Genomic DNA, 25,412 nt, shown 5'->3' with positions numbered 1-25,412 from the left:
TTATGGACGCACACTTTGCGAACCACTAATTTATAGGTTCGGGCTAGTCTAGGCCAATAAAATTCTCACTTCGGCTACTGTGCCAAAGGTTGTTCATGGTCTGTCGCAGATTATATAATTAGTCTTTGTCAGAATCTTTCATGACATGAAGGTATAGCAGAAATGCATTGCTACCATCACTACTACTTAACCAGGTAAATTCCCAACATACAGTATCTCGCTGCTTGGTGACTATTTTTTATTGTGTGTTACCAGCAAAACACAATATGAGTACCATGCCGAATATAATATTTAAAAATGTGCTATAGAGGGCATGATGTTGATGGTACATCACTGCTTTGGTGCAATCAAAAACTTGACAACAAAATTCATACTGTATAAAAGTTGCAGATATAGAGCAGGGTTATTCCATCTATGAGGAGATGATGTTTGCTATCAACTAACAGGTTGAAAGGCGATGGAAAATCTACATCAATGATTGGTCAAGTTACGTCGGCTATGATGAATGGCCAAGCAAATATCCTTTGCAGGTTGAAATTCAATGTTAGAAGTTAGGTACCATAAGTTACGATAGGGGAAACGTTGGTGGTTGTGAGAGTAGACTTCTCAGGTTTCTTGTGGCAATTGACAACAGTTTGCGGAACGACTGACACATCAGCACCGTGTTGCTGTTTATTTTAAATTCAAATATCAAACCAGTCTCAAATGAAAATATGAGACAAAATATGAAACCATTATCAAATGAAAATATCAATGCATTCTCAAATGCAAATGTGAGACAAAATATCAAACCTTTCTCGACTGAAAATATCAAACCATTCCAGACTGAATACATCTATTTTAAACAAATCTATATTTACTGATAAACCAGTTTCTGATTGCAAAATTCAAAGAATTCATGTGTAAATTCATTGATATTTAAATCATTAAAATATCATACAATTATACATTTAATATGTATTTTTGACTGAAAATATCAGATATCATGATATTCTGAAAATATATATCTGATATACATCGCGATATATATACCATGGTATCAATGAACCCTGAAATAGACTATAGCCTCGCTAAAGGAAAATTAAGTTCGTGTAAAAAAAATGGTTCCCATAACACACTGTAAAACGTTTGTGTCAACCCTTAGATACGATGCCAAAACAGGAGTGGAAAGTTTTTTTTTGTTCACCACCATGATTTTTCTCTTCTCGGCTGGCATGTAAATAAGAAAATATGTAATGAATATATTGGGGCAAAGTCGTTTTAGTTGTTAATACAATATCAGGATTTAAGAACACGTCAAGTGGTTTTATTGTTGTATTTTCACTTGTGAAGCATTGATTTTATGTAAGTTATTTTATTGAATAAAAAAATATACAATAGGCATATATCTGTTCAATGATATTTTTATTCTTGTATCGTTCCATAGAGAGGCAGCAGTTCCAGTTTGAAAAAGAGATATCAGAAAGCCATGCGGAACAGAAAAGCAGCGCAGAAAGTTGCTTGAATTTGAAGACTCAAATCTCAGAGTTAGGTATGACACGTTTTATTTAATATACTGTATACCATGGTGAAAAAAAAAATGGCATTTTTACTAAAGTTGGCTTTTTTCCGAACACTAGCTGAACTGGGAAGAACATTTTATAGAAATGGATGTCAGAAAAGAGCATGCATTTTTTTAATATTTACATTTTTATTTCATTTCAAAACTCTTTTGTATGGTAAATTTTAAAACATGCAGATGAACCAAGTCCTGAATCACAATCGGAACAAAAATATCTGGTTTCTTTTCTCACTCTTTTTTCTGCTATAATTTCTTTTGAGCAACACATAAAAAACTGTCTCATCGGTCTCAGTTTCTTTTCGGTGGGAGAAATTGACTCCAAAAATGTCTTTTGGTTAATCATAAGGGATTCTGCAAAATTCCTGGTCGTCCGGTTTTCTCATCCACTGTTCCATGCCTTTTGATCAGGTGATAAACTAAGTCAAGTCTGAAATTCAAATGAGAGTATTTTCCTCCATGCTTCTGGTACTAAACAAAAGCATTCCACAGTGATATATCAAAAAGGTGAAAGAATATTTTTTTGTAATAAAAAAGAAAAAGCTGGGCAAATCAGAGGATTGGCGTAGAAAAATATGTTGCCCGAGCGGCATATGGGCAAATCAGAAAAATACCCTTTTGCAGCACCTGAATGGTGTTCGGACAAAACTGTTAAGTGATTAATGTCCAATACGACTCTGATAGGGATTATAAGTACGTTTTAGATTTGTGAAGGGTGAGGAAGATAATGAAAGATCTCGTCACAGGCGGAAATATCAAATTTAGTGCATAGCCTATATAGTGTTGTGTGTGAATTTTTAGTGCTGCCATCTATATTTCAAATTAATATTTAAGGCTAGGTTCACACTAGACTGCTATTACAATAATACTATGCATGATATTGACATGAATTGGATGAAAAAAAAAACCAGAAATTCAGGTTTTTAACTAATCACCATCAATATTATTGTATTGGTCCAACCCCAAAGCGAAATATGCCAAAATCTGACATGCATCGCAGAACAATCTGGAAGAGTTTTAAGAAAAGGTTTACAAAACACTATTATGGGGATTTTTACCGCAGAACATTTCCACTCATCCAAGGGCTCATTGCAGAACAATGCAAAACATTCTGCTTTTGTGAGTGGTCCAGTGTAAACCAGGCCTGAAGATTTCCTGCAATCAAGACCCAGCTATTGCTCATTTAACTATTTCCTTACTGAGTTTCCACTTATAATATAGAGAGATGAAAATATAGAAATAACTGCAGGGTTATAGAAATAACTCATTGTTACTACCCCAGAAAGTCTACAAAAAAAAGCAGTTGGTGCACTAATTTGTTCCCTATGAAAACCTTAGAAAGAAAAATAAAGCTGTTTCGAATCGGCTCCTCTTTCTTCTCTGCAAAGCAAAGTGTTACAAAGACGGTTGAATGATTGTTACACGAGTCATTTGGAAATATGATTTTTTTTAAAATTCTCAATTTCAGAAACTAGTTTGTCTGCTGTGCAAAATGAATTAAGGGAGCTGCAAAAGTCACATGGAACGACATCTGTAGAATTGGTGAGTTATTTTACTGTTTTTTATACGTTTGGATTGCTCTGCACCTGCATAATATTACCATATTGTCAGTTATTTTTACAAATCTAATGAAAAGTTTTTACCTTTTGGTGAGATCTATTTCAGCTAAGACAACGCAAAATTATAAAATATTGGGGGGGGGGGGGGAGAGAAACTACTGCAAAATTTCTGGTATATATAATCCCACACCTTCCAATTTTGTTTATTTGAGTGAAATGAAAAATGGTTCTTGAAAATGTAAAATATGTGACAGAAGTTGTAGATATATACAAATATACAAAATTCAGGGAAAAGTTCTGGGATGGAGGAGAAAAAAAAACCAAAACATTTGAAAAGATGATTTTGAATGGGGAGTCTAACTAAAATTCTGGTCTGTTTTCCAGACTGTTCGAAAATTCTGAACCTGAAAAACAGACCCTTTACAAAATAGAAGAAACCATAAACTTTAAACTTTATTTTTTTTGGTACAAAATTAGATTGTTTTTCTTACCACAAAAATACTTACTTTTCACAAAATTATGTGTAATTTTCACAAAAATAAGACCATGAAGAATGTCTGGAGGGACTCCTGAGGATATTTCTTTCTTGAGTAGTTTTGGTCATGGAAATGATCAATCTGATTTTGTTGGGTGAAGCTCTATTAAAGGTAAGCTCGAGTACCTACTGCATAGCTTTTTCGTGCTCACCTCTAATGAAATTTTAAGGGGTTGTTGATCACATTCCTTTAAAAAATATGCTGATCCTTTTATTCGTATTTGGGCATCATTCCATATTTATATATACAGTCGAATCCCGTTTTTACGAATACCGATATAGCAAAAATCTCGTTTTAACTAACACTTTCCTAATTCACCGGATAAGTTTACATAGGAACAATGCAAAAACCTGGAATTCCTTTATAATGAAATTTCGTTTTAACAAAGTGATTTCTCCGGTCTCTTGGAGTTCGTTATAACGGGATTCGACTGTATATATATAATGTGCACCAACAAATTCAGTTCTTTTTTTAGTATATAATCAGTGTATATCTTCTACATTGAATCTAACTTTCTTGAATTCTGTTAAAAAAGTGGAAACATATCTTTTTTGGGTTTGTTTAAATTTTCAAATTTTCTTTTAACTTTGAATATTTTCAGCAATCATTCAAACGTAATAATGAATTGATTCAAGATGAGAAAAAGCTGTTGGGAGACCAATTAGAGAAAAGACGAGATGAGATAGATAAATTGAATGGTAATTTAATTAATTAATTATTTAATTAATTAAATTAGTTAGGTAATTTAATTAATTTTCTATTGTATTATCAATATATGTTTTGCAGTTTTCTAATATAATTATGTATGAAAAAGGAATTTCCCTTGGATTTTTCATAAGTATTGTATGGGAAAATTAATGCTTGTCCAAGCATAACTGAGTTAATATTGTGTAGAATCATGAGTTTTTCAATTAATCTGTTTAATTATAAATATGGCATAATTTTTCAACACCATAACTAATATCACAGGTACCTTTTGCTGTTTTTTTGTAAATCTGCATTTAGGGTTTTCACTGTAAACATAAAATCATGTACGCTTATCACATTTTTCATTTTCAGTTGAGCTTAAACGTCTACAAGAAGAAACAAGAGCAGCTATTGATGAAAAATGTACTTTTATGACTACTGCTGAAGAAGCTAAAATGCACGAATCCTCATTGCAAGTAAGTTGACTAATGAATGATTTTGTTTACAAGTGATGAGTCTGAAATTGGGACTCTTATATTAGAGTGGATGTGCATACTTTTTTTATCAAAACTAATTGAAATTTACTCAAAAGTAATATTGTGAAATGTGGACTTTGAAACATAAATGATGATTTATGTATTAAAATAGAACTAAACTCAAGTATAAATGACAATGAAAAATATGTTTAATCTGTGATCTTCATCTTCACCATGTTTGAAATAGAAAACTATATCGTAGTTACTTACAGAAATACTTATGAACTGTACCCTTGAAAGTCACACTCAAAATGATTTTTAATGATCTTCTTTGAACTTGTATAATGAGTTGAAAAAAATTCCATTTTCTGTTCTAAGTATTTTGCGAGCGACATAAGGGCTGGAGAAATAAAAAAAAAATCAAATATGATATAACAATAAACTCTCTGCACCAATATTTTTTCTTGGTCCGTAGAGTAACATTATATTAAAGTTCCATTGTGTATTTTTATGAGCAGTCATGTTTTTTAGAATTCAATTTTTTTTTAATTTTATATCAATTGAGATGTCCAGTTACTGATGCCAATTTGGAATCATGTTTTAAATTATGAAGTCGCAAACCAGACACACTTAAACTATCTGAAAAATAAAATTCTCTCTCTCTCCTCCCATGCTCACTTTCATTAAAACCATTGGGAACAATTTTTGGATAATTTTCAAAACATTTTTTTTTCATTTAAAAATTTATTTTTGTGTTAATTTATTAAGTAATAATGTTAAATAAATAATTGTTATAAATAATTCAGTTATAATATTAGTTTAATCACATTCACTCTTCAAGCCTGTTCAGAAATTTAAATGTCAATGTTTTATTTGTGATATTTAAATTAAAAAAAAAATCATAGTTTGTGCAGCTCTGCTCAGAATAATTTATCTTTTTCAATTTTGATTCTAAAATTGTAGAAAAAAATTGTTATAATGAAATGCCTACTCTATGCAATAAAAATTTTACTGTGATTATTTTAAAAAACATTTACTTTAGGCGGTAAAAAATTTCACTGATTGTGAGGTACCATGTACTGAGATCAAGTTTGATCTAATTTTTTTTTACAATTTATTTGTGGCTCTTGAATAATTTTGCAACAGGTTCAGGTGTTACATTTTTAAGATTCTTTGACCCCAGTATTAGAAATGCATTCTATCAAATATAAAACATGGTCTTGGATTCAGGAAAGTTTGACTACATAATTTAAGTTGACTTATTTGACTTAAATTCATTTGTTACTGTTGTCAGATGTTTTCGGGTTGTCTTTTATAGAAAAATGTGATGCAGGTCTTGCTCACCTACATTTTTTCTGTCATATTGTCCATCTAGCATCAGCTTCACAGAGTGGAACAAGAGAAATCATTATTAGAGCAGCAGGTTTCAGATTTGATTGACGAGCTTGCCCAGAAAAATAGAGAGATCCATGTTATGAAGAAAGAAAAGTCTTCCATGGTTCTTGAGCTGCAATCAAAACTTGAGCTGCGCACTGATGAAGTAAGAAACTGTTTATAAAAATAAATAAATTATTTTTCTTTTCATCTTGTTAAAAATTCTTTATCAAAATGCTGAATGAACATGTAAGTCAAAGCTTGATAAATCCCATTTTGCCATGGGGATTAAAAAATTGGTACCGTCTCCTAAAATTTTCTATGTGTGGTTTCTGAATAGGAGTCTGAGGAAAATAAAAAATTTTCAGTTATATAATCAGCTTATTCACCAACATGAAGGGGGCCGTTAGTTTCTTTAAAAGTTTTAAAAAAAAATTTCGGGTGTCGCTTTTTCTTTTTTACAATTTGTCAAGCTGTGACATACATATGCTTTTATAGCTGTCATCAGTTTGAATACATTCTGGACTTGTGGTGGGATGGAACTTTTTTTTTTGAACATAACAATGCATAACTAGTGGATGTCATATGTGGAAGGAAGGCAGGCAAAAGTTTATAAGGTCTATTTGTCAGTTTTTTCAAGTAGGTCTTGGTAGCTTAAAATGACATTTTTTGAGATAGTATAAACCCACACTCCATTCAATATGGAAGACAGAAGACTATAACTTTTCATTTTCATTTTCCAATGTCCAAAAAAAGAACAAATCTGATCATTTAAGCTAGATAATTACTTATTAATGGTAAAAGAGGCTTGGCTTTCAGCTTTTCAGAATACAGAAATACGCAGAAATTCTGGGTTGAAAGTACTTTGCTTTTCTGCAACAAATCCAAATGTTCCTGTAGTACTTGCTTTACTGACATTAAATACCAACAAGTTTGCCATATGATATGCAGTACTGTGCTATTGCATCATTGCAGTTGTCAGAAAACAGTGGGGGGGGGGGGTCTCTCGTCAAATCTGTTTTGATATCAAATTTTTCCTGTAGTTCTGAAGAATATAATTTTAAGTTCCTACATGAATCGCAGCTTCTTAGTTCAGAATATTTTTCTAAATATGATCTGCATTTATATTTTTGAATTCTATGTCAGTAATATTTATACATAATCATGAAACATTCAAATGAAAACAAGGATTTGCTGCTTATTTTAAAGGTAAGCCTTCTTGAAGGACAGGTTGCATCATTCAAAGATTCATGTGCTGAAAAAGATAAGCGAATCGAAAATTTAGCTGAGAAAATTAGAACATTGAATGTAACATCAGGACAGATGGAAGAACACTTCCAGCTAGAACTAAATGCTCACATGAAACTTGTTGATTTGTATAAGGTACAAGTCTATGCTATTTTATTAATTAAATATGAATATTTCATTTCTTATGGTTGTATAGTTGTTTTTTCTCTTGCAAAAATAGCACAGTTTGAGTTATTTGCTGATAAAAACATTACTTGTGTTATTTATATCCCTCTAATTTATTATCATTGACTTTCGTTATAAGTAATTTTTTTCTATTTCCAAAACAAAATAGAAAGCGAGTGAAGATAATCAGAAGCGCATTAAAGAACTAGTTGGTGCCTTCGAAGAAGCTCAGAAGTTATTGCAAGAGTCAGCTGAAGCTAGGAATGAATTGGAAAGAAATGCTGAAGTCACTGAAACTGAGCTAAAAAGAAAAATCGAGGAGCTTGACAAGGAGAATTCTGATCTCAAGGAGGAACTGAAGCATGCCAATGACATTTGTAAAGGCAAAGGTGCGTTTTCAGTGTTGAATGTTCTCGCCATATGTATGTGAAATGCCATGAATTTCTGTTGAATTGATTGGTAAGATTTAATATGAGATGGTAATGCAACTGAAAATATTTAACATAAAATTGAGGTTTAAAAATGAGTTTTGACATGAGCACATCAAGGTATTCACATTTGTTATGCAGCCTTGAAATATACAGTGGGGAAGGGAGGGGAACTATTTCTATATTACACTATTAACAAGTAACAACTGTTCTAAGTGTCTTTTTTTTTTTTTAACTTTTTCATGACAAAATGCATCAAGATATCTTTGATGAAACAATAAATGTACAATGTATCATTGCTTGCCTTAAAACTCTAATGAATATTTGAAGTTTATTTTCATTTTACTGTCATTTGTAGTTTTCACACCAGAGAGCTTGGAAGCACTATTTCCAACTGCAGCAGCAACAAGCAAAGTGATGCGATCAGGCATGACACTTACACAAATGTATTCAGAGTATGTGAAAGCATTAGAAGAGATTCAACAACTAAAGATGGAAAATCATAAGATGAGTGACCAGTTAAAACAAGTGGTTGCTGTATGTGTCAGTTTTTTTTTATCTTATATAAATGATAAATAACCTGTAGTTAAATGATTACAGACCTGCCAACTCTCCTGATTTAGGCGGGAGACTCGGATTTTTCATCATTCTTCCCGCTCCCCGGTTTTTTAAGAAACCTCCCCTAACTAAACTTCCCCTTTCCTACCCCTCCCCCGAAAGGGGTACCCCTGTTCGGGAGAATCTCCGGATTTCTGGATTCCAAAAGTTAGCAATTCTGTGATCATAATAAAATCACAGTTCAGATATCAGCATGAGCACCACTAATATGAGCATTTTTAAAACCATGTTTGATTTGCTGGTTAATAGCATTGCAAATTTCACACTTTTTACAAGCAGTTGAATAAGATATTTCATTTGTACCAAGTTTTGACTTCATGCTAACACATTTTCCTTGTGAAAAAGGTTTCCTGAGCATAGCCCAGACCATTGTATTTTTTGCTGAAATTTAAAAATTTGGTAAATGTAGCCTACACCAGTGGCTTTCAACTGGTGCTTCGCAAAGCTCTTATGGTTCAGTGTGGGCTTCCTAGTTGCTCTGCTGCCACTCGCTCCAGGAAAGAAAAAAATTTAATTAGTAAATTTAAGTGTGTTGATAAAAAAACTGTTCTAAGGGGCTCTCTCTAAGAAAATAATTCTTAAAGAGGCTTTGCAAGTCAAAAAGGTTTGGAACCACTGACCTACGCCAATGTATAGCCCACATTTGCGAATTTGTGCTATTTGTTCCTGTAAAATTTTCTAGGTAGGGAAGTGAGAATCAGTGAAATGGGATGTGTGCAAGAAACATACATATCCAGAGCTTGTGAAATAAGAAGAAAAATGTGAAAAGTAAAAGGTGCCAAACAAATTTATTTAAAGCCAGTCCTATCACCTTTTTGGTTGAGAGAAAATTCTCTAAAATTATATTTACTTGTCATTTATGGGGCTTGATGACTCTTCTATGTTAGCAAACATGCTAATGTAAATTTGAAAAATTTCATGTTGTGGTCAGATGCCAAATCAGTAATAGCATATAAAAAATTTCAAGTGCAGATACGATTTTTTAGTTGCCATTAGGGAACTGGTGCCTTGGATTTGTCAAACTATTCTGCTATTTGAAAACAAATAGAGTAGTACAAACTGGTTTTTGGAGTAAGGTTATAAAGGATAATTGAAAATGGAATTTCATTTTTGAATTGAGAGTGACATGCTTTGAATTAGAAAAAAAGTTGTACTCTGGTATAAGAGACTTTGATTTAAAGAATTTTTTTTAGAAGTTCCTCTTCTTATATTTGTTACTCAGCCCTGGTATAACAGTTTTCCTTGATTCAAGGAATGAAAATGTGGAATTTAACTCATTCATTAAATCTGAGTTTGACTTTAGATCATTGCACTATTCAATATTACTAAATCCTCTGGGACAACAAAACCAACAACTTCTTTTTGGATAGCCCACAGGTTATACTGACACAGGAAATACAGAAGAGCAGAAACTAATTTTAAATCAAAATAAGAAAATGTTAGTTGATAAGAAAAATGAATTATCAGAAAAAATGATCAATTTCAAAGTTTCTGAATTGTGATATTCCTGAATCCCTACGAAATCAATACTAATGTTTGATCATCTGAATCTATCATAATGTTATATGTAAAACCTGTTATTTTTACTGCAGGAAATAGAAGAAAATACTCCTGTGATCAATGAGAAGATGCAAGAATACCAAAAAGCTTTAGAAACAATATCATGTCTGAGAACTAAGCTTGCTAGTTCGCTAACTGTAAGTGAGCTACACTTTTATTGTCTTCAGCTTTTGCAGTTGTTTCATTAATTATCTGATGCCATCCTGGAATCCAAGTATGGAACTTTGATACATGATGATAAATATTGCATTTATGAAAAAATATATTTAAATCACAAGTTTGACAGATTTTATTACCTATGAGTTATCTCCCTGTACCAGTGAAATGTATATGCAACTTATTATTCTTGGTATGGCCATGTGCTTCCGTTAATAGACGTTTTCTATTGTAGCCATTTGGTGACACAAAACATTCTTTTACAAGTTTGGTACTTATAAGAGCAATTTTTGTGTGTTATGGATAGTCTGAAGTCTGACCAATATGTAAAGTTGGTTTGCCATTTCGCTGAAGTTCCCAGACTTTGGACATGAGCCATATAGCATATACACTTGAAAATCAATATGGGGAAAACACAGTTAATTCGATGTCTAACGTCACTGGGAAAAAGTTTGAATTATCCAATTAATCTATCCTGGATCTGTAAAATCACTACAAATTGAAACTTAACTATTACCCTATATGAATGTTGCTGATTATCAATTATTGAAATAGTTATCATCAGTTACGAAACAGTTTCTGAAATTTTGCCTACCGTTCTTATGCTATCAAGGAAATATACCTTCATTAATGTATTACAAACTGAACTTCCCATACTCTTAATGACATAGCTGCCAAATCTCCTGGATTTTCTGTGAGGCTCCCAAATTTCTACGCCATCTCCTGAACTCCCGAAAGATGCTTATATCTCCTGAATTTCAACTATGATTGCAAAAAATCTCTATTTTAGGGAAAAAAGTTACTCCCAAACAATTTACCCAAAAAAAAAAGACTACTTTCTTATTGAATCCCCAAAATGTCACACAAATGATGTAATTGTCGTCATTGCGTCAAATCACAAAAAATATTTAATTTTCCGGGGGAAACAACAAAATTTGCGAAATAGCCAATGTCAGTTTAGCCTTTCGACATACAAAGTTGGTGAGGTGACTTGTATCTGCTTTTACCATATGTTCGGTTAAGTCTGCATGTCCCATTTCAGGCCCAGTGGCAAATTTTTTTGTTGATGAAGTTTGATTTAGGAGTAGCAGTGATAAGTAATTTAACCTACTGGTTGGTGATAATTTGCAACTTATCATTAATCGGCAATGCATTACAGGATTTGCAAAGGGGAAAAATCTCACAATTTCACTTTTGTTAATTAAAAATCACATTGTTTTTCAAAAATCCCTTTCGTAATTATTTTTGTTTGGAATTTCAATCCATGTGAAAAGCTTTCCTAATTCTCATTCTCAAAAGTTGGCAGCTATGTAATGACAGCAGAACGATTCAGATTTTGAATGTTACATCTTGAAGGTGAAAAGCATAATCAGTATCAAGTGGTGCACAGTATCGATGCACTCCAGCTGAACAATGCTGAGCATCAAATTATCAAAAAAAAGAGACAAAAACAGAATTTTCAAATGTTTATTACACCATAAAAGGTTTAGAAATTTCTTTTATAAAACATTTGACCAAATGTAACCCATAGGCTTATTGGTTGTTGTTTTTTTCGAGTTTTGTAAAGGATTTTTTTATCAAACTTTTACCATGTAATCCTGGCCTTAGTCTTTAAAGATTTATTGTTTAGCAACTTGATTGGAAAAAAAAAACCAACAATATCTGGCTTCTTGTAGAAATTTTCCAAACTCAATTTACTTGTATAAAAATAATTTTTTCCCTCCAAATTCGAATTATTCAAAAAATTTGAAAAAAAAAGTTCAGATTAAATAAATTTTTAGATTAAATTAGATAGAAAACTCTCTTAGAGAGTTCGTAAAGTTTTGAATTACCCAAAATTTGAATTAACCAAGTTCAAATCATCACAGTTCTACTGTACATGGAGTTCTTGTAGTCATAAAGTGTACTATATTTAGCAATGGGTGTTAAAAATAAAAGACAAATTCTACCATTTATGTTGGATCAATCAGATCCTGTTACTTTGTATGGTAAATTTTCTGTGAACATGTTCTTTGTTGAAGGACGTGATTTATGGGATTCTCTGTACTTCAATGTTGTTCTGTAGTAACCTTGAGCATTCATTCGTTGTTAATGAAAATTATTTTTTCTGTAACTAAAAACATTTTTATTTGTTACTATAGGATTTTGATAAACTTCAAAATGAATTGAATGATGCTAAAAGAATTAGATCTCAGCTGGAAAGAGAAAACAATAGATTTAAATGTCAAGCCAAAGATATGAGCAGACAAGTATGTAACTCTTTCTTAGTTATATCTACAATCCAATGCTTATTTTTCAATATCTATATTATTATATTTTTCTTGTAAATTTCAATATTTCTGATCACTTATGCAAAAGAATTTTAAATGTTTATATTTCACTCATATATATATACCATGAGAATATAAAAATTTTCTCTCAATTTATCATACTATATCCAAAAATTGTACACGATTGAGAATGTACAAAAATGCTCAGAATTCATTTGAAATTTAGTGAATCAAAATTTTATGTAGACACTAATTTAGATTCAAATAGTCAACATTGTATTTAAAATAAAGTGAATTCATTTAGATTCAGGTCATGCTGAAAGAATTGCAAGATGCAAAAGGAGGCATTTACAGAGCATCTAAAGAAGATGAAGAAATTGTGTCATCGAGTGATGGCAAAACTGCTGATACAGTAATAACCCGCCATTTGGTGACATTTAGGTAGGTTTATAATAACTGAAGTCTGAATCTATTTTTATTATAGAATAAACCTTGGTATGTAAGCTAATGAAAATATGTATATATATACATGCATTGTAATGTTATCTGATTCTTTATTGCTGTTGATAACGATTTTGAATTGTTTGAAACGTTTTTGTACTTCGCTTTGCTGCGGAAAGGTTTCAGCCTATTAAAAAAGATTGAACTAAATTTTTTCATTTTTTAAATTTGTCCAGGGATATTGCAGAGCTGCAAACAAAAAATCAGCAGCTGCTTGCAGTTGTACGAGATCTGAGTGAACAACAAGAACAACAGGAGAAAAAAATTGCTGAAGAGAAGTAAGATCAGAATTTCATCTCTTCATTCCATTTACTTGTTTTCAGAAAATATGATCACTCGACTGAAACAGGAACAGATAATCTATAAGAATACAGCATTAAAGAACTTTCATACTTTTATTTTCTTTTTTAACTAAGCCAATTCAAGTTTTGAATTAGTGTTATGAGAGTTTAGTAAAAATACTTATGGCTAGCAATCCACTTTTGTGAGAAAGAGAAACAATGAAAATCATTTTCTGATACATTCTCATTTCTCATAAATCAGATTTGAAATGAATGGGGGAAAAAAAACCAAAAAATGGGTTTTATTTTATATAAATTGTACTTTAAACTCTTTTTCAGGACAGTAGAATTTAAGAAAGAACTGCAGAGTGCATTAAGTCAGCTTGAAGAAATGAAAGAAAATCGGAAAAAACAAGCTGAGCTTGTGCAGAGTGTTATCCGTCAAAGAGACATGTATAGAGTTCTTCTTGCTAATCATGGATATTCAGAGGTATGCAAACTTTTCAGAACATAAAAATGTAGTAGAACTCTGCCTATAAATTCTGATCTAATAAAAATGGGATCTGTAACAATTTAAAAAAATTCAGATTTCCTAAGTTCAGCTCTTAAACATGAAATACAGTGTGTAACAGTAATGACAGCTTGTATCCTGAGTATTAAAAAAATTAGACATGATAAGTCTATTTAACAAAGGCCTGAAGTTTGTTATATTTTTTACTGATAAAACTGATTGAAAATTTTTTTTTTTGTTCTTCAGAGTTTCTTCGGTAGCCCGCAGGGATCATTAGGTGCCAATAAAAGTGTTGTATCACCTGGCATTCGCAATGATGAAAATAGGCATGCTTTGCAACAGCTTCAGTCCGAATTTGATGTGTACAGAGCTGAAAAGGTTGAGAATGAAAAGTAAGATTATTAATGTGACTGGATGAAATTGAAAAAAATTATTTGGTAATTTTTTTTTTCATATGAAAGGACATATATCCTAAACCTAACTAATTTAGTTTTAGGAAATAATTTTCATACTTTTAATTTTTAAATCTAAAGTATTAATTGTATAAACTTCGGGAGTAAAAGGTATTCTTTGTGGTTCAGTATGAAACTCTCAACACAGTCTTGAGTATGATAAAGTAATAAATTTGTTTACCTTGACTGATTGATAATCAGAAAAGTCTAATATTGAGATTGAGATGATTTTTTTTTTCAATCCCAATGTGTGAAGGAAAGACATTACTGGATATATTATGCCAAGGTGAAATCGAAAAGAAAAGTCTACTAGTCTCCGCTGGGAATCAGACCCAGTCCTCTTGCAATCTGAGCACAAGTGTGCTATCCATATATAGGTTACCAGATAAAAAACTGAGAAAGGAGAATCCCTGCATGTGCACCCTTAGTGACATCATTAACCCCAATTTTCACAATAGATGGCACCACTATTCTGACCAATAAAACCAGCCACAACAATAATTTTCCCCAAGTTTAAAACAGAATGTTAAAAAAACAGAAGCAGGAAAAAATTCTTGGAATTTCAGCAGCTATTGGTGAATGCCTGTGGGAGAAAAAAATCACAAAAACACTCATATCAATTAAGAAATATATATTTTTGAAGTGAAGAGAAAAAATTATGGAAACCTGAAAAACAGGACAAAGGACAAATTTTGTGAAGCGTAAGAGTATGCTTGAAATGACATCAAAAAGGAGGAAGGTTGGTAACCCTATCCATATACACCATGGGAGGGAGACATGAGCATTTCATCATCTCATTCTCGCTGCTGCCGCCATCTGGGTCCATTTTCAGTCGTTTTTAAGGGAGGGGGGAAGGGTTACTATATGCTTCCCTTCAGTGCATCACATTACAGATTATTGCCCATGTCTCCTGTGATATTTATGGATAGCATTATCACAACCAGATTCACAACCACCTAGCATTATTACAACCATATCAACATTATCACCCAGATCACAAGAGAATTAGATATGATTCCCAGTGGATTCTAGAAGAATTTTTCTTTTGAAGTTCACTTCAGCATAATATGTCCAGCAAAACGTCTTTCCTTCAATGCCTTATATGTTCTGTGACCCTCGTCATTTCAGTAAATTTTAGTATGAGAGCAAAGATTGGCTTCTATCCAAAAATGTAACAATTTTTAAATGCAAAAGAAACTGAGATATTTAAAAAGACAATGAAATGTTTTTTTAAATTGTGTATTGATTGAAACATAAGTTTTTCTTTGTTTTTATATTTATCTGTGATAAATGTTCTCTCACTCAGGTTATTAAATAAGCAGTTAGACAAAGTTAGAACAGACTTGTCTGATCTCAGAGTTGAAAATGCAAAGTTGAAGTCACAGGTAAAATTTTTTTCTTTCAATACAAAAAAACTAGTTTTGCTGTGATTATGCCAATGTTAGGTTTGAATTATGAACAGTTGTTGGTTTTATCATTATTCAAGTGATTGTAATTTTAGAAACTTTTTATATATTTAGCTGGAATATGCTGAAGAGCGGGTTACCCTTCTCAACAGCAACATGGAGAATTACAAAAAAGAGGCTGCATTCTTACGTGAGAAAAATCAGAAACATTCTTCCTTGATAATTCAACACCAGCTGACCATTCAAAGTTTGAAACAGGTTTGTACTTCAAAATTAGATACTTATACTGTGAAATATAATGTGTTTATGTCTGTCTGAGACGAACACTGCGTGAGATGGAAACCTGTCTTGAACGTAATCAAAAGATTGTTTGATGATTAGTGCTTTGATGTGTATTTTATAAAGCAAAAATCTGTCTAAAACGTAATATTATTTCAGTCTCATGATTATTAGAGAATAATATTATTTCTCTACCTTCCGTTTCACACAGGTTTTACTTTATATCATATTTATTGATAAAGGGATTCAATAGTGTAATTTTAGTTTCGTTTTTGAACCTATGGTTTGTCTATGAACATTTCCTACCTGTTCCATGTAGTGTTGGGTATTTGCCATGATTGATATAAGAAGGAAAGTTTGGAAAATTTTCAATCACCATAGGTCAGTGCTTACACTTTTGTGACTCATAATTGGCTTCCTAGTCTTAGTTCATCTGCAGCTAATAAATGGAAACGAATCATTTGCAGTCTCTTGATTGAAGATATTGAAAATATGCAACAGAAAGCTAGAAAAGATCAAACCTATATAATATGTGCTATAAAGCGCAATTCATCTACCATTTTGTTAACCCTTTAATTGTCAAGTATTGAAATATCCAGAGGAAAGAAATTTTTAAGGTGTTATGTTAAGCAAATAAGGTACCCTGAATGCTATTACATGACAAAAACAAAGAAAAATGCATTGTCAGTATTCAGGGCTCCCACTTGTCCTACTTTTCGGTAAAATGACCTAATTTTTTTAACAAAACCTATCAACAAAATTCGTGTAATTGATTTTAATTGAGAAAGGAATCATTGATATAATGCCAAATAATGCAAATGTAGTAGATTGCAATTAATGATTCTGCCGAAGCAGAAATTGTATGGTTTTTAAATATATTTGGGAAGGGTGTGTGTGTGGACCATTTGGTGGTTTATTAATTTTTCATTTGCTTAGTTTGAGTGTTCAACAAGTGATTAAAAACTTCTGCCTGGTCGAAAAAAAGGTAATTTTGTATTTACTACTTCATGCTCTTGGACATTAACTAACATTCATCATTCAAAATTATAGTCCATATTTTGTGTATGGGTGAAAAAACAGTTTGCATTACAGAGTAGTTGGATGCATAGGAATGTTCTAGGTTTGTAGCATTCAGTTGTCTTCTGTATTTTTATGGCATGCAGAGTTGTAAACAATATTTACAATGCTCTGCAAAGAGCTAGAAATGATTACACCTGCTTTGAGTGCTAAAATTCAAACAAATCCTTTTAAAAAGAAAAGGGACAGTCAACGCAGTAAAATCATCTGGTCCACCTTGACTTATTTATATCATACCTTGTAATTTACACATTTTGCAGTTCTTTTGAAAGTGGTCTAGAAAGAGTGTCATTCTTAAAAACTTACACATCTTCATAATTTGCTGTGTGCATTGTTGAAGAGAGTTGACAGACTGGAAGACTCCAGAAAAAGTATGTAATATATATTGTTAGGAGAGACAGAAAAGAATTATGCGTGGTTGTTAATTTGCCCTATTTTGGCCAAAAATAGTGTTTGTAACCATATCATTTCTGTCATTTTGCTTTGCCTTGAATCAGTCTTACAGGATACTGCAATAGTGCCATAAAAAAATTCTTTTTTCATTGATTTTTTTTATTATGCTATGATTATGTTGTCTAGTGGGGGGGGGGGGGGTACCCCATCCTACTATTTTTAAATTTTTTGAGTGAGAAGCCCCCTTCAATATATTTAAAATATATATATATATCAGATGTTGTACTTCAGGGGAACATACTGTATTTATATGACTTACATAGATTTGAATAGAATAAATATATCAGATGTTGTACTTCAGGGGAACATACTGTATTTATATGACTTACATAGATTTGAATAGAATAAATATATCAGATGTTGTACTTCAGGGGAACATACTGTATTTATATGACTTACATAGATTTGAATAGTATAAAGATGTCATTCATTATTGAAGAATATACAGATATGTCTCCTCCACACATGGTATTTACTTCTAAAATAGTCAAGAAATAGGGGACGGCCATCTTTGAGCCATTCTGCTGGGAGTTATGGAAACTTCATGAACACCTTACCAGAAAAAATCAAGTGTTTTGGAGTTATTTAGAAGCATCAATGCAGAAACAAGCTCAAAATATAAAATCCCTTTAAAGGCATTTTATATTTGAAAATATAAGCAACTTCTCTGTTGCCAAATAAAGGGGCAAATTATATTATATATATTTTTTTTCTAAGTATGGCGCCACCATTTGACAAACAAGTCTTATATATATAGTACTTTTTTTCTTTTAACTTCAAGAAAAATCAAACTCTTTCTTCGATAGCTGATTTAATTTTTTTTTACATCTGATAAAAAGGAGGCTAATAAAGTGCAAAATTAAAAATATGAATGATATTAGAAAGAATACTAATGAAAACTTGAAGTTTGGGTTTCTTATGTTTTATCCTTCACATACAGCAGGGAGCTTTAGCTAACTCTGAACCTTCCCAATTTATAGATAGAGTAAGCCACAACTTATCAAATTCATATTTTCTATTTTTGTAATGATTTTATTTATACTGACTCTGAGGCTGTATGTTTTATTATCTTTCATTGATGCACCCTCATACATGCACACTCAAAAAACTTGTTTATTACATACAAGCAATTTCATATCTTCTTCATCCAGCTGGTATGGAGCAGCATCAAATAGGAAAGCTTATGAGAATGAATAGACTTGGTACACCCTGAGAAAATGCATCTACCTTAGTCAGTCATACAGCAGAGAAAAAAATTTAGCTGGTTATACATAAGGTAATGCACAATTTCTGTTTTATTATGTAGGAGTTGATGGAAGCCCATGAAAACATTGCAAAGAATAATGTTGCCCTGGAAAATATGAAGTCAGAGAGAGATATATCAAAAGGAGTAGAGAAACGTCTTCTACAAGAAAAAGAATCACTATTCAGGGAACAGCAACAGAAATCTCAGATTTTAGCTAACTTGCAAACTGTACAGGTACAACATTCTATAACTGTTTTAAATATATAATTCTCTTGCATGAAAGCATCTGCATAAGTAGAAAATTCCATATTCATTTGCTATCTGAATGTGACATGTTTTGTTAAAGATGCCTCTTGCGGGAAAATATTCTAATGGCAAACCTCATAAAATATTCTTTTTAAAAAATGAATTGTTTTATTTTGCAAATAAATATAAATTTGTTTTCATATAGTAATTCATAGTCAACAAAATAAGTATTTCATAGAAAAGTTATGATTTTTCCTTATATAATACAGTAGATGGTGCTTATTAAAATTACAGGTAATGTTATCATTTAGGTATTGTTATAATTTTTGTCAAGTCTGAAATAGACCAATATCATAACATGGGGGGAAAATCTGTTTATAGTTATCAGGACTTTAGTTTACGTTAATTTTTTTCATAGAAAGTTTTTTCGTTTTAATATTTTGATGCTAAGGTTGAACCAGACTCGTTTTTCTCCCTATATCTTATCGTTATCAATGTGCTAGACTTAGTAGGAGGTAAGAAGCCCTCCTTTTTCACAAAAATTTCCATACCCAGTTCACAAGGGGGGGGGGGGGGGGCTGCAATAGCCGCTATCATCCATGTAAATATAGCGCTTCTTTTGCAATGGCTTTTCTGTAGTGAAGGAATGTGTAAAGTAAACTAAAAATACCTTTTAAGTTGGTTAGTTTCTTTCAATTGGTGACATTTACAGTTTCTCGGTCAGAAGTCTTCCATGATGGCTTCTATGGAACATACTATACATTATAAAAAGCTTCGTAATCTGTGATTTACATTACATTGTTCCATCCTAACTCCTCACAATTTCTGAACGAAAAAAAAAAATTTTAGCTCAAAGGAAGAACAAATCCTGTTTTAAAACAATTGAACAAATATAAACCATTTAACATTTTGAAACCGGTTATGTTTGAAAGAAAAACAGAGTTAACTTGTTTCCATACATTTGACCAAACAAGACACATGGCCATCAAACTTACAATTAGGTCTTTTTCAGATATAGTTATCACTTGGTTATTGTTATCAGAAATGTCAAATCTCGATATGATCGCAATAAGTGCTGTACACTGTACATGACTTTGAAAATCTTATAAAATTAATGAATTAAAAAAAAATTAAACTTATTTATCTGGTTAGTGAATTTTTTTCCCTCAGAGATCTGCTTTATTTTAATAAAAATATTTAAAATTGTGTAACGAAAATTTGTTACGATACTCTGATACATGGTAGCAAATCACCCTGTATAGTATATACAGGGTGATTTGCTACTATGTGTGTAAATTTCTTGGAAAAGTGGGTGACAGTCTAATTGGAATGACATAGCAATGCAGGATTGGATACACATTTGCCATCTAGTAGATGTTATTGAACATCCACGCATGCGAACCCTCATTTGCTAACCAACCACAGAGGTTGTGGGATGGAAGGTTTCACAATTCCACTTGAAAAGTCTAGTGTACAAGACATCCATGGACAGTGAGGAGAATATTGCTGCACACGTTTCGGTAGTTGCTGTGACTATTCGAAAGACATCTGGTGTATTTCAAAATGCCTGTTCACGTAGACATTCTGTCCACACATTGTGAAATGTGAGACCTGTGTTGCAGCTGGTGGCTGAAGCTTTAGTCACCTCCTGTGACCTCTCTCAATTGTTACATTTTTATGAATAAAACAGTGTTCTTCACTAATGTGTTGCTCTCTCATTTCACATGTTTTTTATACACTATTGCATGACAAATGCATTTCTGGCCCTGCATTGCTATGTGATTCTGATTTGTCTTTAATGTTGCTTGCTCCTCCCAGAAGTCTTTACTTGTGATTGGGAATCGCCCTGCATATGATACTTATTTTTCAAAAATATTATTTACTCATTATTTATTTTATTGCAGAACAACTTAGAGAGGATTGAGTCAGAAACAAAACGAAATTTGAAATATCAACTCGAAAAAAGTGAGAAAGAAAATTCCACGTTGAAAGCTAAATTATCTAGCGCAGATGAGGAGTACAAATCTGCTGTAGCAGTTTGGGAAGTATGCGCATATTTTTCTATTTATATAAATCTGTTCCTTATTTAAAATGAGTACAATCGATTTTACGCAATCATGAAAGAATGTAACTATTTCGTCGGTGACCTTTTTTTGTTCATGGTTTTACACTTGATAACAGAAACATACAAAGGAATTGCAACGGAAAATTGATGCAGAAGTGGAGAAAAATCGTAAACTCCATGAGGATCTGGTGGATGCTTATTCCAGAGTTCACTCAACCAGTCAAGAAGTATATACTTTTAATATAAATCTAGTTTTATAATAATCAAATTGTGAATTTTTCAGTCAAACCTTGGTATAATGTTTATGAATGCCACTCTATTTACAGTCCCTTGTCAGTAATTAGAAATTCTTGCAGCATAATTAGCAAATTCGGTTTACTCATTATTAAGTTAACTCACTTATGAAGTTAGTTCTATTTAGTTTGAGGGCAGGACTTGAAAAGTTGGAAAAAAAATAAGCTGCAGCAAAATGTCACTGGTGCCAAAAATTCTTTCACGGACAAAAATCAGTCCATAACAGTATATTTTGGACTTGTCCGAGACTTATGGACTCCTTTCCATGCTATCAGACATTGGCTGACATAATTTCTAATACTTTTGTTCTATCCTCAGGCTTCGATTAAGTTATTATACATGAAAAAAAATCAGGTGCCAATGTCAGTTTGTTAGTCTCCACGTTGACCTGGCTCCTCAGGCTTGTCAATTCCTGTCCAAGGACAGTGCTATACAGTGGTCTGACTGCATGCGTTGATTTTCTTATTTCTTTTATTTCTTTCTAATTTTAACATATTTTTATGTTTACAGTTATCTGCTGTAAAAGTTGCTTTAAGTACCGCTGCAGTATCTGCTGAAAAAAAACCTGCTGACACTGGTATGTTTCTTGGTTTACTTTCTCCTGCAATATCCTCCATTAATTAGATATTTCCAAACCTGCCAACTCTCCGGATTTAGGAGGGAGACTTTGGATTTTTCATCCTTCCTCCTGCTCTCTGGATTTGTTAAAATTTCTCCGGATTTTGGCAGAGAATTAGATTTTATGCAATCTCATGTTGTCGTGACGTGAATGACTGCTGTCGTCATTAGGGAAAACACCCATAGAGGACAGCCGTAGTAATTTCCATCGAGCAGCTGTAAAAAAAGTCTTGGTGACGGCATTTTAAGCAACTGGCAAATACGTGACGTGTTTACGTAGCGTTTATCGACAATCATTTATCAGGGGCATGACCTTGGTTGCCGAAATTCCTGTATAATCGTTATTGTGTTCTGTTAACAGCCGTGCGGTAAACACAAGTTTTTTTTGTCAGCAGCTTTGTATTTTGAAGTTTTTAAATTGTTTCCTCTGATTAAATATGTCTTCAGAAAGAAAATATAAAGCTAAATATAAAGCTTTTAAGAGTAAATACCCAAGATTATCAATCACTGATAGTATCCACGAAAGGAAACACTTATGTTATATGAACAGTATGTAGATGTGATTTCTCTATTCTGCATGGAATTATATTCTGCTCAGGGGCAATGCAGAACCTGCCTCGGGGGGGGGGGGGAGGGAATTGAACTTTTTCTTAATTGATTAAAAAAAAATTTTTTTGAAAATTTTTTTTTGCTTGAGTATGAATGCCGGGGGGGGGGGGGGGGGGGGCAGAGAATCTCCGGATTTCTGGATTCCAAAAGTTGGCACGTCTGTATTTCCATCAGTTGCTCATGTGCAAAAGCACATTACTCGCTCAGAGATTTTTTTAAAGCCTTTCACAAATTTCTGGTTTTTTAAGGTGGATAAATGTTTTCATTGTTCACTTCAAAATTCTCAGAATTTTAAATTTCAGCTGCTGCTAAAGCAAAAACATCACAGCAGCAACAGATACAACTCCAACAACATCAAGCGACGGAACTGAAAAATCTGAAGGAACAACTAACGGAAGCTCAAACGAGAATAAAAGGTATGTGTTTATTTATACAAAAAAATATTTTTTCATAAGAAATAAAATTTTTATTTGAAATCATTAATGTATTTTTTTTGCCATGCGATTAATGCCAGGATTGTCTTTTTTGCCGTGAAATCTTTACAGAGCTACAAGAACAATTGGATATTGCAAAGAAATCGGCTGAGCATTATACAAAAATGTGCAATGATTTGGAGCTAAGGGTCCAGGAACTTGATGATGTGATTATTTATTTTTGTTTTTTCGATCATAGTTTTGAAAATGAATTCTTAGATATTTTTTACTGACAGTAAAATTATATATGCATACAGGGTGCATGGGAAAAGTCCTTTACCCTGGAATAACTACTTCAAATTGGGAAAAAATATCCAAATAATGTGTAGAGCTCAGTTATACACGTCATTCATATTGCAATGAGTTGTATAGTTATTAAAATAAACTTTTCATTTGTTGACCCTGCCCTACAAATTCCTATTAGAAAGTTATTGCTCTGTCTTTCCTGAGCCCACCAAAAAAAAAAAAACCCAAAAAAAATGTTCTTAAGTGCAGTATTTGCTAAGGTATTAGAATTGAAAAATCCCTTAAAATGAGGAACAGAACAGTACATGAATTATAGAATGAGCTTGTTCATTATAGTTTATACGGATCTTTCTTTCATTTTCGGTAATTTTTTAACTGAAATATCTCAGTGAATATTGCACTTATAAAAGCATCAGATTTTTTTTGTGCTCAGGAGAGACATGGCAACAACTTTTTAATAGGAATTTGTAGGACAGGCTCACCCAATAAAAAGACAATTTTTCTATTTTAATAACTATATAACCTCTTGTAATAAAAATGACATGCCTGAAGTCTACACATTAGTTGGATACTTTTCAATTCGGAAGTATGTGTCTATAAAATTTACTGTGCTTCATGAGTTATTCTGGGATAAACAGATTTTCGTTTACACCAGGTATAAAGAAAGTATGTTTTTTGTTGCTTTATTCCTCTTAATTTTATTTCTTGCTGACCTGTTTCATTTTTTGACGCATAGATTAACAAGCAACTCAAAGATTCCATGGATAGTTCAGTTAATGCTCAGACAGCAAGTAAGACCAGTTTCTTTTAAATTATATGTATTTCAATGCAGCCTATATATTTCTTTGATAATAATGATCTAAAAAATTTAGCTATGTTGATATTAACTATTATTAAAAGCTGCATTTATTAAATCTTATCAATGTTTCAGAGCTAAGAGTTGTATTAAAGTGTGCCAAAAAGTGTATTTTTCAGGACTTTATCTCATTTGAAATCATAATTTCTGCCATTTCATTTTCTGTAGATATTTCAAATTTAGAACAGAGCCTGAAAGAACTTGAAAAGAAAAACAGAGATCTTATTGGAGAAAATGTTAGAGTTGCAGAAGAGAAAAACGTCAAGGTTTGTAAAAAAAGAAGAGAAATGTTTGGTGTAAATCGGGGCTGGTCAAATCCTAGGCGCCATGTAGCTATGGCATCTATAAAATTTTCTTTGTGTAATTACTAAATTTTAGGCTGAGAGCGGCACAAAATGTTTGGAGTTTATAGCAGCATATCTGCCAATATGAAAGCAGGTCACTGTGCCTGACAAAAAGTAAAAAATACATATATATTTTGGACCTTTTTCTCCAGTTAAAAATTTTTTCTAGATTTTTTTGTGATTTGTCCAGCCTAGGTGTAAATTTAATTATTTGTATGTTTGTATTTTAAAATTTTATTATGTACAAATAAACATCTTTTTTGTGCATGCTTTACACCATTCTTTTAGATTCAAGAGCTGGAAGCTCAAGTCTCTGCTCTCAAATCAAAAATTGCTGCCGATAAAGATTCAGTTGAAATGGCTCTAAGTACAGCAAACCAAGCCAGAGCAGATTGCTTAGCCCAGAAAAAGCTCTCTGAAGAAGTATGTTTGCAACTATTTTTTACAAATTTATATTGATTTATTATTCATTTATGTATATACACCTGGGTAGCTTGATTTGAATATTGTTTTAAAACTCAAGATTGTTTTAAAAAGAAATCATTGATTTAAATCGGATACTTTTGATATTTCAAGCAATTTTGAATATGATTTTTTTTGAAACGTATGATGTACTACAAGTCAATAAGACTCATAAATAAGTCTACTAAAATGTATTTCATGGGTTAAATGAAAACCTGGCAAATATATGCTGAAAATTTTGTCATATTCATTATAACACAATTTGAAACAATCTTCATAACCAAGTTTGACTATGCTTATCTATATAGGAGAATGCATCTATTTTACCTTTGCATGATTCATCAATTTTATCTTTGCA

At 32.1% G+C, this 25,412-nt stretch overlaps 1 protein-coding gene across 4 annotated transcripts in view; it reads left to right on the top strand.

Moving 5' to 3' along the window:
- The window catches only part of LOC149082592 (nucleoprotein TPR-like), a 68,608-nt gene that overhangs the window by 2,712 nt on the left and 40,484 nt on the right, over positions 1–25,412 (top strand). For all 4 annotated transcript variants that reach the window (XM_089235856.1, XM_089235854.1, XM_089235855.1 and 1 more), the window contains exons 2-26: positions 1,427–1,531; positions 3,027–3,100; positions 4,255–4,351; positions 4,713–4,816; positions 6,192–6,356; positions 7,400–7,573; positions 7,773–7,992; positions 8,390–8,568; positions 10,242–10,346; positions 12,507–12,614; positions 12,940–13,076; positions 13,313–13,414; positions 13,757–13,907; positions 14,175–14,320; positions 15,687–15,765; positions 15,901–16,044; positions 18,902–19,075; positions 20,992–21,132; positions 21,269–21,379; positions 21,957–22,023; positions 22,976–23,089; positions 23,219–23,313; positions 24,129–24,183; positions 24,417–24,514; positions 24,881–25,015. In XM_089235856.1, the coding sequence (XP_089091982.1) occupies positions 1,427–1,531; positions 3,027–3,100; positions 4,255–4,351; positions 4,713–4,816; positions 6,192–6,356; positions 7,400–7,573; positions 7,773–7,992; positions 8,390–8,568; positions 10,242–10,346; positions 12,507–12,614; positions 12,940–13,076; positions 13,313–13,414; positions 13,757–13,907; positions 14,175–14,320; positions 15,687–15,765; positions 15,901–16,044; positions 18,902–19,075; positions 20,992–21,132; positions 21,269–21,379; positions 21,957–22,023; positions 22,976–23,089; positions 23,219–23,313; positions 24,129–24,183; positions 24,417–24,514; positions 24,881–25,015 (3,080 nt within the window). The remainder of the gene's footprint in view (positions 1–1,426; positions 1,532–3,026; positions 3,101–4,254; positions 4,352–4,712; positions 4,817–6,191; positions 6,357–7,399; positions 7,574–7,772; positions 7,993–8,389; positions 8,569–10,241; positions 10,347–12,506; positions 12,615–12,939; positions 13,077–13,312; positions 13,415–13,756; positions 13,908–14,174; positions 14,321–15,686; positions 15,766–15,900; positions 16,045–18,901; positions 19,076–20,991; positions 21,133–21,268; positions 21,380–21,956; positions 22,024–22,975; positions 23,090–23,218; positions 23,314–24,128; positions 24,184–24,416; positions 24,515–24,880; positions 25,016–25,412) is intronic.

This window comes from Pholcus phalangioides, unplaced genomic scaffold (genome assembly GCF_987345545.1).
Source record: "Pholcus phalangioides strain wild (caught in Gottingen) unplaced genomic scaffold, Ppha-v1.0 ptg000009l_1, whole genome shotgun sequence".
In the NCBI taxonomy this organism is placed as follows: Eukaryota; Metazoa; Arthropoda; class Arachnida; order Araneae; family Pholcidae; genus Pholcus; species Pholcus phalangioides.
Note: the sequence above shows the minus strand (reverse complement) of the source record. Positions and strands in the feature narration are given on the sequence as shown.